Source organism: Physella acuta, unplaced genomic scaffold (assembly GCF_028476545.2).
Source record: "Physella acuta isolate Inbredline_101_S28 unplaced genomic scaffold, ASM2847654v3 ptg000464l, whole genome shotgun sequence".
NCBI classification, from domain to species: domain Eukaryota; kingdom Metazoa; phylum Mollusca; class Gastropoda; family Physidae; genus Physella; species Physella acuta.
This window is the reverse complement of record NW_026731983.1, coordinates 765,043-781,559: the sequence shown is the minus strand read 5'-3', so window position 1 is coordinate 781,559 and position 16,517 is coordinate 765,043. Positions and strand designations below refer to the sequence as shown.

Below are 16,517 nucleotides of genomic sequence, written 5' to 3'. Positions count from 1 at the left end.
CAACACAAGATCAAACCTGACTAGTTGATACACAACACAAGATCAAACCCGACAAGTTGATACACAACACAAGATCAAACCTGACTAGTTGATACACAACACAAGATCAAACCTGACAAGTTGATACACAACACAAGATCAAACATGACAAGTTGATACACAACACAAGATCAAACATGACAAGTTGATACACAACACAAGATCAAACATGACTATTTGATACACAACACAGGATCAAACCTGACTAGTTAATACACAACACAAGATCAAACCTGACTAGTTAATACACAACACAAGATCAAACATGACTAGTATATACACAAACTGGAAAGAAGATGGGGAGTCAGGAAACCTGCAACCTTCTGGTAAAATCAGCCAGCTTCTGTTGTTCTACTTGTGGATTGTTTGAACTGATTGACTGAGTTCTAGGCACTCTCTTATGTGTTAGGGTAGTTTTCCATCGTGAATTAAAAGATCAGCTGGCGCGCACATGAAGTTGTGTTACTAAACGTATCGTAGCTACACATTAGATCAAACAATGACACATTGCCGGTGAGTTTTTAAAAAAATGATTTGCTATTTTTATTTGTATCCCATTTTACACCAACATCATGGATTCTCCACTGCGAGCTCAAAGCCTACACGTTTATGTTTAAGGTTGCACACCATGTGTGTGATTAAGATTGCACACTATGATTTGAAAAGGGAGCACTAGTTCTGATTTGCGCGGTACGCGGAAATGAACAGTTGTATTTCCATCATCTTGTCCACGAAAATCATTTAAAGTGATATTAATGAGAACATCCATTTAAATTTTAAAAATTCGATCGGCCAGAGGTTTACACGGTAATAAAATACATATGTTATTGTTAACTTTAAAAACGATGTTAGGTAATCTCACAATATAGCGTCGGAAATTATCTGGTAATGTTTGTTGAGTTTCGGGAACATTCGTCACTGTAAACCATAGTTTATTTGACCGTTGAAATAAGAATAAAGTCTAGCGCATTAAACTAATGTTTAACTTAATTTTATGTTTAATTGACAGAAAATGAGCAACAATTAGTAAATCTGAATATTATTAATGAAGTCAAGTGTAGTAATTAATCTCTTTTTAATAAAGAAACAAAAAAAAACTTGCAGAAGATTTGCGACAACTACATCTAGATTTAGTAAAATGAGATTTACTATAATTAAAAGTAGAGAAGAACTAGAACAATGTTCAGTTGCAGCAATAATTAGCACATACACTTAAAATAAATAGAAATACAAAATAATTAGCAAAACAGTATTTAAAATGCAATCAAAATCAATCCATGCACATTTAAAAACATTATGTATTAAAAATAATATGGCGGCAAATAAATGATGGTTTACAGTATTTTCGGTGGTTTCCGGAACGGCTCGGGAGACTACGCCATGGCTTTACTTTTTTTTACTGCTGTACAATTCCGGAATAATAACCGACGCTCTATCGTAATTTTACTCAATATTTAACATGAACAGATTTCTTATAGTTCATGTACCATGTAATTCAGACTTCTTTCAAACGTCCAAAAATATTGAGTCATACTGTCCATCTAATCACTAATGGACGCGAGCGAGAAGGTATTCGAGAAGCCCATTAATTAATTTAAAAATCGTGCAAGGCTTAGTTACTATTAATATGGTTATACAATCCTGTCAGTCTGGTTTTTTTCGGACTTTACTGAAGATTGAATGTACTTCATGTTTTTAATGTTTTTGGTAACTAAATAAAAAATAAAAAAGCAAAAATTATTTGGTTTTCACGTGTAATGGCGACATAAACAATTTCATCCTGCTATTTGATAGGCTGCCATAAAAATTTTTGTAAACATGGTAAGCGAAAACAAAGGAAAACTATGTCATGGGGTCTAAATTTGCATTGTTTTTTTTAAAAACTGTTTCTGCAAAGTTTTGTAAACAAAGAGTTGTCGATCACGGAGACAATATTTGTCTTACGAAAGTGAAAATAAATAAAAATGTAGCCTTAAACTCAACAAATTATTTTCAAGTTCTCTGGAGTTGCAACTTTTATAGCATTGATTCTAAAAATTTAAAATTTCTGAATTAATTTTAAGCTTACGTTTTTATTTTTACGGTCGCTTTGTTTACTAAATCTAAAAAAATGCACGTTTTTAATCCTTGTCATTAACATGATGGGAGGAGTTAACTCGCTCGCGCCCGTTAAACGGGTTTTAAACCATAGAAAACAACCGCAGTTTTCATTTAAACTCAGAGCCAGGGGATGTGCTAAGCTCAGAGCGGTGGATGTGCTAAGACAGCACAGTTTACCGAGCTTTCACATTTAACATTTTCCTAAATTGTGTAGACACGTGCCTACTATTCTACCATGCGTGTGTGTGTGTGTGGGGGGGGGGGGGTTATTCAACTCTTTTAATGATGATCTATCTGTTTAAAGAGATGACAGGCTGAAAAGGGGGGGGGGTGGTGGGGCTAGAAAAACTTATTTTATCACTTTTATAAATATCTTGCTTTTTTTTCAAAGAATTGTGTATACTAGTAGGCGGTGGGTTGAAGGACATAATTTTAAACTGTAAAAGCTCTCTTACTTTGCAACATGTATAGACAGATACGATGATTTGAAGGGAGGTGATTTTGATCCTAATGGGAAGAACCCTTTAGCCATGTTAATGAAGAGGAATGTGAATATATTGCTTTGAGAAGGTAACGTATTAAGTTTTGATTCTCACTAAAGTTCTTCTTTTCTCTATTTGTACATAGAATAATTTGGTTCACGTCTGCAAACAGTGATTCTCTCATATGGATATAGTAATTCAGTATTAAGTTTAGATACTGCACATGAAATCAACTAGAGCACTATGCTAGCGTACAAGAAGGACATAGAGTTCCACGTGCCTGTTACAGTAGACCAATCCAGATACAACAAGACGTCACCAAGTGGTGATCAGTTGTGCACCCTAAGGAGTCGGGATAATCTCGTTTTAGACGTAATCTTGCACAACATTGCAAGTAAATTTGCTCTCGCAAATCTGGTGGCCCAGGCGGAGTAGAGTTCACCTATTTATGTGACCAAGGCATATGATGTGACCGTAAATAGGGTCAGATACCCATCAGAGCTGGTTTATTGCAGCATCATCATGAGTTCTTGAGATCTAGTGCTGAAGATATTAGATGACCGTACATGATATGTTTATGGTTGTGTTAGTCAAACGTTTAAAGCATGTAGGCCTACTGTTGCCAATGTTTAAAGTTGCCAACTATTTTCCCCATTTAGAAACGACAGTGATGTGAAGCACAAATAACACATTGTTTATTCTTAGTTGTGCGAAACATTTAAAGTAATACATTAAATCCACTATTTTTTTAAACAGATATATCCTGTTGTGTTTACGAGAAGGGTTCTTCAAAAATGGAACCAGGTAGCCTATAGTTTAAATTCTACACATAGATTTTGAATATTAATTTATATAATGTACTTACTTAATCCTCGTCACTCCCTGTTGAGTAAAGGGCAGCAACAAATCTTCGCCATTTCACTCTGTCCTGGTTGAGCCACTTCAATTCATGCCAGGTCTTGCCAGTAGCCTGCACTTCTTCCATCTCTCTCCTCTATGCTCTTAGTTTATCATATAAAAGATGTTGGTACAGTGATCTTAAGCACCATAGTTTTACTTTAAGGATACATGCGTAACCCACACCAGTGGTTCCCATACAGAGCAGTATCGCTACCGGAGGATGGGAGTGTTTGGGTTTGTTTTGGGGTTAATAGAAAGATGTATTGCATTGAGAGGTTTGAAGCTTAAACTTGTGTCTTCTACAAAGACAGTTCAGAAATGCTTGTTCTGAGAACAGCATCAACGACAACAGATTGTCGACTGCGGAAGAAAACCTTAGGCCTCTAAATCATGTATACTTTCTGTGAATGCGAATCACCGCCTTTGTATATAAAACTATAAAAATTAACAGCTTAGTGGGCAAGAGGAAAAGAATAGGCGATGAATGTAGGGCCTATATATATATACATGTATATTATATAAAACTTTATATATATATATATATATATATATATATATATATATATATATATATATATATATATATATATGTTATGTGGCTTACAGTGCCATTGGTTACAACTCAGGCGGACATTTTTCTCCAGGGGGGCACTTGATATTGTCAGGGGGGGGCGGACTAAATTTGCCGGGATGGCGGTCACTAGGAAAAGTATATAATTTCTATATAAATTCCATTATGTGGGGGGGGGGGGGCGGTAGTCATTCTTCGTGGGGTGGGGGAGGGTGCTCCGAAGAGATGCCTAGAAAAACTCTAACACTAGACCCAGATCTGTAGACTTACAGTCCGAAGATGCATTTGAATTCGTACTAGTTATAGATGTACTTAACATTTAATCTATTTCTTTCATTATGCAGACAATTTAAGTCCAAATGGACTTCATATTCATTACAACACAGGCGGATATCCATCTTCAATGGGACCAATAAGACCACCTCCTTATGGTTGCATTCCAGATGATACATCGGCTTATCTGTTGAGTTTTTGTTAAATATAATAGGCCTAAACTTTCTCGAATATTCTTATATGAAACAAGAGGAATTGACTACTTCCGGTCAACGGAAATTATTCAAAATTTGACAAAAGGCTAAAAATTTGATCTTTTACTTTCATTTGAAATTTCATTTATCTCCCTCTCTCTCTCTCCCTCCCTCTCTCTCTCTCTCTCTCTCTCTCTCTCTCTCTCTCTCTCTCTCTCTATATATATATATATATATATATATATATATATATATATATATATATATGTATATATGTATATATATATATATAATTCTCCATTACCTCTTATATAAAACAGTTACATTTCATCGAGTTGACCAAGGTGAACATGGATTGGGTGCTTACTTATCTGCAGATGTCATAAATAATAGTCTCAGTCCAAATGGATGCTATATGCGAGATAGTAGTTCTGTGGCTTACAGTGCCATTGGTTACAACTCAGGCGGCACTTGATATTTTCAGGGGTGGGGGGCGGACTAAATTTGCCGAGATAGCGGTCACTAGGAAAAGTATATAATTTCTATATAAATTCAATTATGTAAGGGGTGGGGGGCGGTAGATATTGTTCGTGGGGGGGGGGGGGGGGGGGCTCCGAAGAGATGCCTAGAAAAACTCTAACACTAGACCCAGATCTGTAGACTTACAGTCCGTAGATGCATTTGAATTAGTACTAGTTCTAGATCTACTTAACATGTAATCTATTCCTTTCATTATGCAGACAATTTCAGTCACATAGGTAGGAGCAGTCCTTTTAACTCAGGCGGATATCCATATTCAATGGGACCAATAAGACCACCTGCTTTTGGACCTCCTTATGGTTGCATTCCAGGTGATACATCGGCTTATCTGTTGAGTTTTTGTTAAATATAATAGGCCTAAACTTTCTCGAATATTCTTATATGAAACAAAAGGAATTGACTACTTCCGGTCAACGGACATTATTCAAAATTTGACAAAAGGCTAAAAATTTGATCTTTTACTTTCATTTGAAATTTCATTTATCTATCTATCTATCTATCTATATATATATATATATATATATATATATATATATATATATATATATATATATATATATATATATATATATATATATATATATATATATATATATATATATAATTCTCCATTACCTCTTATATAAAACAGTTACATTTCATCGAGTTGACCAAGGTGAACATGGATTGGGTGCTTACTTATCTGCAGATGTCATAAATAATAGCCTCAGTCCAAATGGATGCTATATGCGAGATAGTAGTTCTGTGGCTTACAGTGCCGTTGGCTACAACTCAGGCGGACTTTTTTCTCCAGGAGGGGGGGGGGGCACTTGATATTTTCAGGGGGGGGGGCGGACTAAATTTGCCGAGATGGCGGTCACTAGGAAAAGTATATAATTTCTATATGAATTCCATTATGTGAGGGGGGGGGGGGGCGGCAGACATTCTTCTTGGGGGGGGGGGCTGCTCCGAAGAGATGCCTAGAAAAACTCTGACATTATATTCGTACTAGTTCTAGATCTACTTAATATTTAATCTATTTTTTCATTATTCAGACAATCTCACTCCAAATGTATATCATATAGGATATAACAGTCCTTATAACACAGTCGGATATCCATCTTCCATGAGACCTTGTATAAACCCACCTGCTTTTGGGCGTCCTTATTGCTGTACATTTGACAATGTTAATCCAGGTGATACATCGGCTTATCTGTTGCGTTTTGTTAACTATAATAGGTCTAAACTTTCTCAAATATTCTGATATGAAACAGAGGATGACTACTTCCGGTCAAAGGAAATTTTTCAAAGCTTGACAGAAGGCAGAAACTTTTTACTTACATGTGAAATTTCATTTATCTATCTGAAATAGAACTCCAGCTATAGGCTTTTAAAAAATTAAAGTAGAAAAAGTGCCACTTCCGGTTATCGGAAATCGCTCAAAAGTTGATACGGATCTCCGATTTTGATATAATACTTATATATTACATTTCATCAACCTAGTTGTAACTGTACTCAAGTTATCGTGTATACAGACACACACATAATCACACACACACACAGAGATACGGACGAGCTTGCAAAACTATGTTATTCCTCAGGGAGTCGTAAAAGGTTTGCAAAAATCTCGATTTTTTTTTGCGCGGTTACAAGACTTTCTTTATACTTCGTGTATACGATAAAGTAAAAATCAAGCACTATTTCCGCTTCAATTGTTAATAAACTGATATAATTAACTCGCCTAGCAAGAAAAAAATCTAGTTTCAGTTTCAAAGCCAAAATAAGTTAACGTAGCTTATGTATATTAAATGGTTTTCTAAATGGGTTCTGATGTTTTAGTCAAAAACATATATAAAATATTACACGATCTTGCGTAATTCGAGTTTTACACATGCAGTGTTTCTTTCAGACTTTTTTTCTCCGGGGATGGGGAGCGGGTCACTGGATATTTTATTTTGGTGGCGGACTAAATTTTCCGGGGCGGCGAACACGTGTAAAAGATAATATATTTTATATAAAATCCATTTCAGGCCCACGGCCATACATGCCAGCTGAAATGAATCCTGTTGGAAGTCCTAATGGTGGCGGCATGTTTTACACTCCATGTGATACATCGACTAATCTGTGTTTTGAGACATTTAAAAAGCCTACGTTGAGACCAACTGGGAAACATGGTGACTATGGAAGCTGTAATTGCTCTAGCTCTGATTGCTGTAGCTGTGATTGCTGTAGCTGTCATTGATGTAGCTGTGATTGAAGTAACTGTGATTGCTGTAGCTGTGATTGATGTAACTGTGATTGATGTAGCTGTAATTGATGTAACTGTGATTGCTGTAACTGTGATTGATGTAGCCGTGATTGATGTAGCTGTAATTGATGTAGCTGTGATTGATGTAGCTGTGATTGCTGTAGCTGTCATTGATGTAGCTGTGATTGAAGTAACTGTGATTGCTGTAGCTGTGATTGATGTAACTGTGATTGCTGTAGCTGTAATTGATGTAGCTGTGATTGATGTAGCTGTAATTGATGTAACTGTGATTGCTGTAACTGTGATTGATGTAGCTGTGATTGATGTAGCTGTAATTGATGTAGCTGTGATTGATGTAGCTGTGATTACTGTAACTGTCATTGATGTAGCTGTGATTGAAGTAACTGTGATTGCTGTAGCTGTGATTGATGTATCAGTGAATGATGTAGCTGTGATTAATGTAGCTGTGATTGCTGTAGCTGTCATTGATGTAGCTGTAATTGATGTAGCTGTGATTCATGTAGCTGTGATTGTTGTAGTTGTGATTACTGTAGTTGTAATTGATAAAGCTGTAAATCATGTAGCTGAGATTGATGTTGCTGTGATTGATGTAGCTGTGACTGATGTAGCTGTGATTGATGTAGCTGTGATTGATGTAGCTGTGACTGATGTAGCTGTGAGTGATGTAGATACGATTGCTGTAGATCTTATTGCTGTAGCTGTTCTATTTGTAGCTGTGATTACTGCAGTGGTGATTACTGTAGCTGTGATTAATATCGAGTTATTTGCTGTAGCTGTGATTGATATTGCATTGATTGATGTAGCTGTGATTGATGTATTGTGATTGATGTAGCTGTGATTGATGTAGCTGTAATTGCTGTAGCTGTGATTGATGTAGCTGTGATTATTGTAGCTGTGATTATTGTAGCTGTGATTACTTTAGCTGTAATTACTGTAGCTGTGATTTCTGTAGCTTTGATTGATGTAGAGTTTATTCCTGTAGCAGTGATTGATGTAGCTGCGATTACTGTAGCTGTGATATATGTAGCTGTGATAACTGAAGCTATCATTGCTGTAGCTCTCATTGTTGTAGCTTTTATTGATGTAGCTGTTATTAATGTAGCTGTGATTGATGTAGCTGTGATTGATGTAGCTGTTATCGATGTAGCACTCATTATTGTAGCTTTTATTGATGCAGCTGTTATTGATGTAGCTGTCATTGGTGTAGCTGTGATTACTGTAGCTGTGATTGCTGTAGCTGTGATTACTGTAGCTGTCATTGTTGTAGCTTTTATTGATGTAGCTGTTATTAATGTAGCTGTGATTGATGTAGCTGTGATTGATGTAGCTGTTATCGATGTAGCTCTCATTATTGTATCTTTATTGATGTAGCTGTTATTGATGTAGCTGTCATTGATGTAGCAGTGTTTGATGTAGCTGTCATTGATGTAGCTTTTATTGATGTAGCTGTGATTGATGTAGGTTTCATTATTGTAGCTGTGATTACTTTAGATGTCATTGATGTAGCTCTCATTATTGTAGCTTTATTGATGTAGCTGTTATTGATGTAGCAGTGATTGATGTAGCTGTCATTGATGAAGCTGTGTTTGCTGTAGCTTTCATTGATGTTGCTGTAATTGATGAAACTGTGATTGCTGTAGCTGTGGTTGATGTAGCTGTGATTTCTATAGCTGTGATTGATGTAGCTGTGATTTCTGTAGCTGTAAATGATGTAGCTGTGATTGATGTAGCTGTGATTACCGTAGCTATGATTGATGTGGCTGTGATTGATGTAGCTGTGATTACTGTAGTTGTAATTGATAAAGCTGTAAATGGTGTAGCTGTGATTGATGTAGCTGTAATTGCTTTAGCTGTAATTGATGTAGCTGTGATTGATGTAGCTGTAATTGATGTAGCTGTAATTGATGTAGCTGTGATTCATGTAGCTGTGATTGTTGTAGTTGTGCTTACTGTAGTTGTAATTGATAAAGCTGTAAATGATGTAGCTGTGATTGATGTAGCTGTGATTGATGTAGCTGTGACTGATGTAGCTGTGAATGATGTAGATGCGATTGCTGTAGATCTTATCGCTGTAGCTGTGCTGTTTGTAGCTGTGATTCCCTCAGTGGTGATTAATATCGAGTTAATTGATGTAGCTGTGATTGATATTGCATTGATTGCTGTAGCTGTGATTGTTGTATTGTGATTGATGTAGCTGTGATTGATGTAGCTGTAATTGCTGTAGCTGTGATTGATGTAGCTGTAATTATTGTAGCTGTGATTAGTGTAGCTGTGATTACTTTAGCTGTAAATAATGTAGCTGTGATTTCTGTAGCTTTGATTGATGTAGCGTTAATTCCTGTAACTGTGATTGATGTAGATGTGATTACTGTAGCTGTGATTGATGTAGCTGTGATTACTGTAGCTATCATTGATGTAGCTCTCATTGTTGTAGCTTTTATTGATGTAGCTCTCATTGTTGTAGCTTTTATTGATGTAGCTGTTATTGATGTAGCTGTGATTGATGTAGCTGTTATTGATATAGCTATCATTGATGTAGCCGTCATTAATGTAGCTGTCATTGATGTAGCTGTAATTGATATAGCTGTTATTGATGTAGCCGTCATTGATGTAGCTGTCATTGAAGTAGCTGTCATTGATGTAGCTGTCATTGGTGTAGCTGTCATTGATGTAGTTCTGTAAGTCACAAATCTGAGTGCGGCAAGCAGCCCAGAAAATATTGCAAAATATTTTCCCCATCTAAATTTACACGAATGGGAGTGAGGTAAAGCTTAGATTGACATTATTAGATGTTCACAACATTAGAAGAAATCAATCTAATCAATTTCCTTCTTTTTTTTCTTTCCATGTGGAAACGCAAGGTGTATCAGAGGATCGTGGAAAGACCAATTCAATGGACCGGCATCTCGACGTAAGCTCTGCCTCATCATCAAATCAAAGTTCATTCACGGACCTCTCGGGTAGGGTTTAAATATTTGATTAAACTCTTTTTACATTTCACACTTTTTTCTACTCATATTAATCAAGAGAGGACAAAATCTCCACCTTAATTTGTGTGGCATCTTTAACTATCGTCTAACTCCTGTTTAAAAAATGATATTCACTGATATTAAAATAAATGTGGTTATACAAACTTGAGGTGTAGCTTGTGGGGTGAGTTCGTCTTCGTTTTATTTACATCCATACACACAAACACACACACACACATATATATACAATATATATAGAAAAAACAAATCGCATAATGCGGCGCCACAACTGCCAATTTGAATATTTTTCCTGTAGAAACTTCCCCAGGAGTATTCTCAACAAATTCCCAAAGTTTCATGTCGATTGGATGAAAGGTGTAGTAATGCATAAAAGACAGACAAACAAATTAACAAACAAACACACACACACATACATTGCATTATCTATATAACACACACACATACATTGCATTATATATATATATATATATATATATATATATATATATATATATATATATATATATATATATATATATACCTATATTAAGCAATGTATGTGTGTGTGTTTGTCCTTTATGTATTATTAAAAGAAGACGTGATTTGTTACTTTTCTCTATATGCGGTATATAAAAATAAAAGTCGATTTCGGTTTGACACCGTTCACCAGATCACTATCAAACTTTGGGAATTTGACGAGAACACTCCAAGGAAGGTTACTGCTGTAAAAAATATGTTTTTTTATAATCGCAAGGGCGGCGCCACGGGAGGGTGCAATTCTTTTCTATATACGTATATTAAAAAATTGAAAGTCGGATGCGGTTTCGGCACCGTTTGTCCGAGTGCCATAAAAACTTTTGGGAGTTGATGAATACTCCCGAGAAGATTGGGGGGGGGGGGGGGTAATTTTGCACGGGCGGCCCACGGCAGGAAGCGATTTGGCCCCGAGGTATTTCCTTGAGCGCTATGGTGCCTTCGTTCTTTTTAAATAGTGAGATAGACAATTGATATGATGGGGCGTCCGGCGCTGCATCGGCAGGGTAAGATTTAAAACCCCAGGCTATCCTGTTAGCTATATGACGCCTCCTATGTCCGTTTCAAACTTTGCGAAAGACTATGTATAAGATTGTGTTTTAGAGTCGTTCACTATACATAATCAAACGCGTCCACTGGCGTCCCGGCAGAGTACGATTTGCAAACCCGGGCTTTTTTTGGGGCCGTAGTGTAGGAACCCCGTACCCTTATAAATGTGACCCAAACTGAGCCAGTGTTTACATTTAAATAACTAGGTTTTGGAAAACAAGGTCACGCGTCTAAAATATAGGATTGGTAAAGCATTGATAAAACCGTTTTAATATATTTCGTCAGATTTTGATTTTGTTATTTATGCATTGCTACACTTTTCATCTGATCGCCATGAAACTTTAAGAATACTACTGGGGAGGTTTCTGGGGGAAAAAAGAATTCAATTTCGCACGGGCGGCGTAACGGCAGGGTGCGATTTGGCGCCCTGGATATCGCGGGGACGGGCAAGCTAGTATTGAATCTAACTTTCACATATTATTAAAATATACAAGTTGGAATATATAGATTTTACTTTCAAAACAACAAAAGAAGTAAAGTTCCTCTTTTTTTCTTGACATCTGCATTTAATGGGTTTGTAATTAATTCCCACACAAATTCATTAACTTTTTTCAATCAGATAATTAGTTAAGCGTTTGATATAAGAAACATTATAATATTGCTTGAACCTAGATTTTGCAATTTTTTTAAAACTGATTTTTTTAAATCAAAATTTTTTTTTTCGACATATTATATATATATATATATATATATATATATATATATATATATATATATATATATATATATATATATAATTGTAATGCCCCTTCTTCCACATAAAAAGATGGCTGCAGGATAAATACTAGCAGACCACATTCTGTAAGGCACGAAGAAAAGTTGAGGGTAAGTCTGTATAAGAGTCAGTATTATAGATTTTAGTTTGATGTTTTGTTGAGTAGCATGTAAGGTGATATGCATGCATTACATTTAAATATGGTACGAGCGGCTCAAATATTATTTGACAGGATTTTTAGTAAATCTAGTAACTCCATTTCGAACACTTTTAACTCTACGATTTCGTAACTTTCCATATACATTCGCCCCTGATGACACTGAAATGATTTCACATGTTGAGTCTACTAGACATTAGATTAGTCATTTATATATATATAAATAATGATCCCTACATTAAATGAAAAAGGAGATGGAAGAATTATAAACTATCAATTGCTTGACGACGGTGAACTGATTAGTTTTTTGCTTGAAAGATACCCACGGATAAAGAATGTGTAGATAAATGTCTTTTAGAGTTCGCAAGTTACTGATCGTGTTTCAAAACTATTATTTCCGGAGATAAAAATTTTGCAGGAGTGAAAACATTTTCCTATTTTCTGCCAACAAATTATTTTACTGAACAAATATGAGAGGAAACTACTTATTCTACAGTAGCATTATTAAATTAATTTTATGATTTTTGAAAAAAAAAATCAAGCAAATGTTTTAAAAGTAAGTTTTTTGCTCCACCTAAAACTCATGCTACCTCTTTCCCAAGCATTTATGCGTCTGCTACATTGTGAAAGTACTATTAGACAGTGACAGATTTTTTGTTATATTGATGGTGAATTTTTAACATCCCCCAACTCATATTGAAACAGACTAAGATCTAGTTTTTACCAATGGATGTTGGATTTAGAAATAAATCGATTGCAGTTTCTAGTAGTGAAATAATTACATTTCCTTGAATATAAGTAGAGCTATACCGTACTGATCAAAAGTTTGACTTTATTGTTATAGATAACTTTTTTTGCAAAATATGCTACTGTTTAGTTAAAATTTTAAGAATAAAGAAAGATATAACACATATTAGATTTATAATGCTCTTAAAAATTATGAGTACTAAGAAATAATAGTTATATTTTCTCGATCTTAGTGTTGTAGAAAATAACTTTTAGTAGGGCTATCGAGTTTTGAACATACATAAAATTCTGGTTTCCCCTGGTGTCAGATATGCATTCAACTTTAGCTGAACTGGATAAAATAAATACCTTACGTTTGATGAATGCTATGCTACATATGTTTATATTTTACAGCTATCCAATATTTTGCAGCTGTACAGTATTTTGCTTTTCTGTTTCCAGAAAAGTATGAATATACAAACTAGGATCGACCTGCTCTTGATTGGAAAAACCGGGAATGGCAAAAGTGCGACTGGAAATTCCATTGTAGGGAAACGAAAGTTTGCGAGCGAGTCCAGTACATCTTCTGTGACGAAAGAGTTCGACGCCGATATCACAGAACACAAGGGTCGTCAGATTAAGGTCGTGGATGGTCTGGCATTTTGTGACACAAGGCTGGATAATGAACGGTCAGTTGAGCAGTTGAATGATGAAGCAAAATTGGCTCTGGCAGCCAATCCTGAAGGCTATCATGCTTTTCTTTTCGTCCTGAAATACGGCAATAGGTTTACACGTGACGAACAGGAGTCGGTTGTGTTGTTAAAGAAAATATTTGGAGATGATTTTGTTAGTAAATTTTGTATTTTAATCTTGACATGCGGAGATGTTTTTCATCAAGATCAGGAGGAAACAGATTCAGTAGGATTGGCCTTCTCGGAGTGGTGCCAAAAACAAGATGGCGCCTTTAAGGATTTGCTCGAGGAGTGTTGCAATAGGGTGGTCTTGTTTGATAATAAAACCAAAAACAAGAAAAAGAAAAAAGAACAAGTTGACACATTAGTCAAAATGGTTGATGAGTTGAGATTTCGCGATCGACGTTATACGGAAGCTCGCTATGAAAAGGCTCAGAAAATCAAAGATAATGTGGCAGCCAAACCAAAGGTGCTCACGATAAACGGCGAGACCACGGTCAAAGAAGAACGTCCAGTTGTTGACCAGCCGCAAGTCTCACATGAGACAGTAGACTTAGTCACACTTGACAAGATGTTGAGTCAAACCAATACTGTCCAGGTCATTCTTGCCAAGCTGGAAGAATTCTCAGGAGGTTTTCGAGACCTGACTCAAACCTTGGAAACTCGACAAAAAAAGGTTTCTAATGAAAACGATTTCTCTCGCATATGTATTGAAGAAACACAACAAAGTCGACAACAGGAAGAAGAAATGAAACAGGTATTCGATAAAGAGCTGAAAAATCAAAGGGAGGATTTTGAAAATCAGATTGACGACTTAAAACGCCATGAGCAGCAGAGGAGGGAAATAGAACGCAATCATCAGAAGAGATTTGAAGATCTGGTGCAACAGAGGCGAGACAAGGAGCGCGGACCTCAAACGATTCCCAGAGCAATGGAACAGGCTGGACAAGCACAAGGAGGGGGAACTTTTGACCTCAAAAATATTCTTTCGGAAAGCCTGAAACTGGTACAGGAAGGACTGAAGCAGGTTGAGAATGCATAGACAAACTTAAGGCAGCAACTGTCTTAAGTTCAGGTGACTTGAGTCAACAACTGTCTTAAGTTCAGGTGAGAATTCCAGTGTCGCCTCAACCTTTTGTCAGTTATGAGCTCTGTAAATAAAAGTTCCGTTACTTTATAAACGTTTTGGCACCATAAAGCTGGTGGTGTTTAGGCGGCGGAGTTTTTCTTCTCTTATTTTAATTAAAATAAAGTTACAGCGCTGGCTGTTTGCACAACTACAAACGAATTATGTCACTTTCTTAAATATTGTACAGAAAATGTTTATTGTCCGAATTCATCATTTTAAAAAAATCAGTTCTGTTCAGAGTTAACTAATTGACTTAAGCGTATAAAAAAGATAGTACTCTTACAGTCTAGACTGTATCAAAACTTTTGAAATACATTTCTTTTTCTTTCTTTCCTTCTATTTGGTCTTATGGTCGAAATGTTAGCACCTGTTTGGTGTTGTACTTTATAGTGGACCCTCGAGCACGGTTATCACTGTCACGCTAGTTTACATTTACTTAATTCAAATTAATTGTTAATCCTCATGGTGAATGAAAGAAGGCAGTGTGAAATTTGTCGTGAAATATTGGTCTAAAGAATGTGTATGAGAGGATGACTTTTAAAGAAAAGAGTTAGCTGAAGAAAACTTAAGGCTGGATATTTAAATTTAACTTGAAATCTCCACGTATATAATCATTTAATCGAATAACCAATCAATATACAATTTATGCAAACATTACAATTTGAATATGTAAGTTATAGCTTGCAAATATTAGGATGAAATAATTTTTTATAAATATTTTATATTAAGAAACGGTAGAAATTATTTTAAAATAATGTTTTCGTCGGTATCCTTGTACATCCCTGTATGGATACAGACACGGTGCTACGAGCTGTGAAATAGACCACCATGCAAGGTTTTGAATGACTTTTACGGTGTTCAAGTATCTGTGTGGCAGGTACACATTAGAGCATCAATAGTCAGGGAGACCCGGGTATCAACGATCAAACCTGACATGTTGATACATAGCCTAAACACAAGTTCAGAACTGACTAATTGAAACACAACCCGAACACAATATTTAACCTGACAAGTTGATACACAAACTAAAAACAATATCAAACCTGACTAGTTGATAAATAGCCTAAACACAAGTTCAGAACTGACTAGTTGATACACAGACTGAACGCAAACCTGCCTATTTGCTACACAGACTCGGTGGGGGAGTCAGGGCGAAACGTTACAACAATCTTAATAAAACCAAATACATCACTAGATGTAATATGTGTTAGATCCAAGTAAATTGCTACAATAGTTGTGTAAGTAAAGCCACCATGAAAACTGTTTGTGGGACTCAGAACATTATACCATGGAATTTTAATATTACGCCACGCATGCGTGTTAAAAAAATTCATTAACTATGTAAGGCCAATCAACCAGGGCCTATATAACCGCTTTTATTGTTGCTATGGTGGAATTGGTTAAATCTGTCATTATCTTTTTTGGACATCTCAGCGTCCTGACATCAGATGGAAATTGTTCCAAAAGTCTAACTTTGCCAAGTGTCGTCTCTATATGTGGGTTCTAGATCTAGCTCTAAATGAATTTCACTCCACAACACAGCTAAAGTGTTACTGGTAGTTTGAGCTTGTAAACAATCGTCCAGGAAATAAAATAATATATGTGTGACTTTGGATTCGCACCATGATTAGTTTAGCGT

The 16,517-nt window shown here is 35.9% G+C and overlaps 1 protein-coding gene across 2 annotated transcripts; it reads left to right on the top strand.

Moving 5' to 3' along the window:
• Positions 1 to 7,114: 7,114 nt before the first annotated feature.
• LOC131943635 (uncharacterized) lies at positions 7,115 to 15,018 on the top strand. Of its 2 annotated transcripts, none has more exons than XM_059303836.1 (4): positions 7,115 to 7,252; positions 10,209 to 10,307; positions 12,226 to 12,284; positions 13,520 to 15,018. In XM_059303836.1, exons 1-4 carry the CDS (start codon positions 7,123 to 7,125, stop codon positions 14,789 to 14,791), a joined length of 1,560 nt encoding a protein of 519 aa, XP_059159819.1. In that variant the 5' UTR covers positions 7,115 to 7,122; the 3' UTR covers positions 14,792 to 15,018. The 2 variants fall into 2 exon arrangements, with proteins under 2 accessions (XP_059159819.1, XP_059159818.1); XM_059303835.1 differs by having other exon boundaries at positions 7,115 to 7,267.
• The last annotated feature ends 1,499 nt before the right edge of the window (positions 15,019 to 16,517 follow it).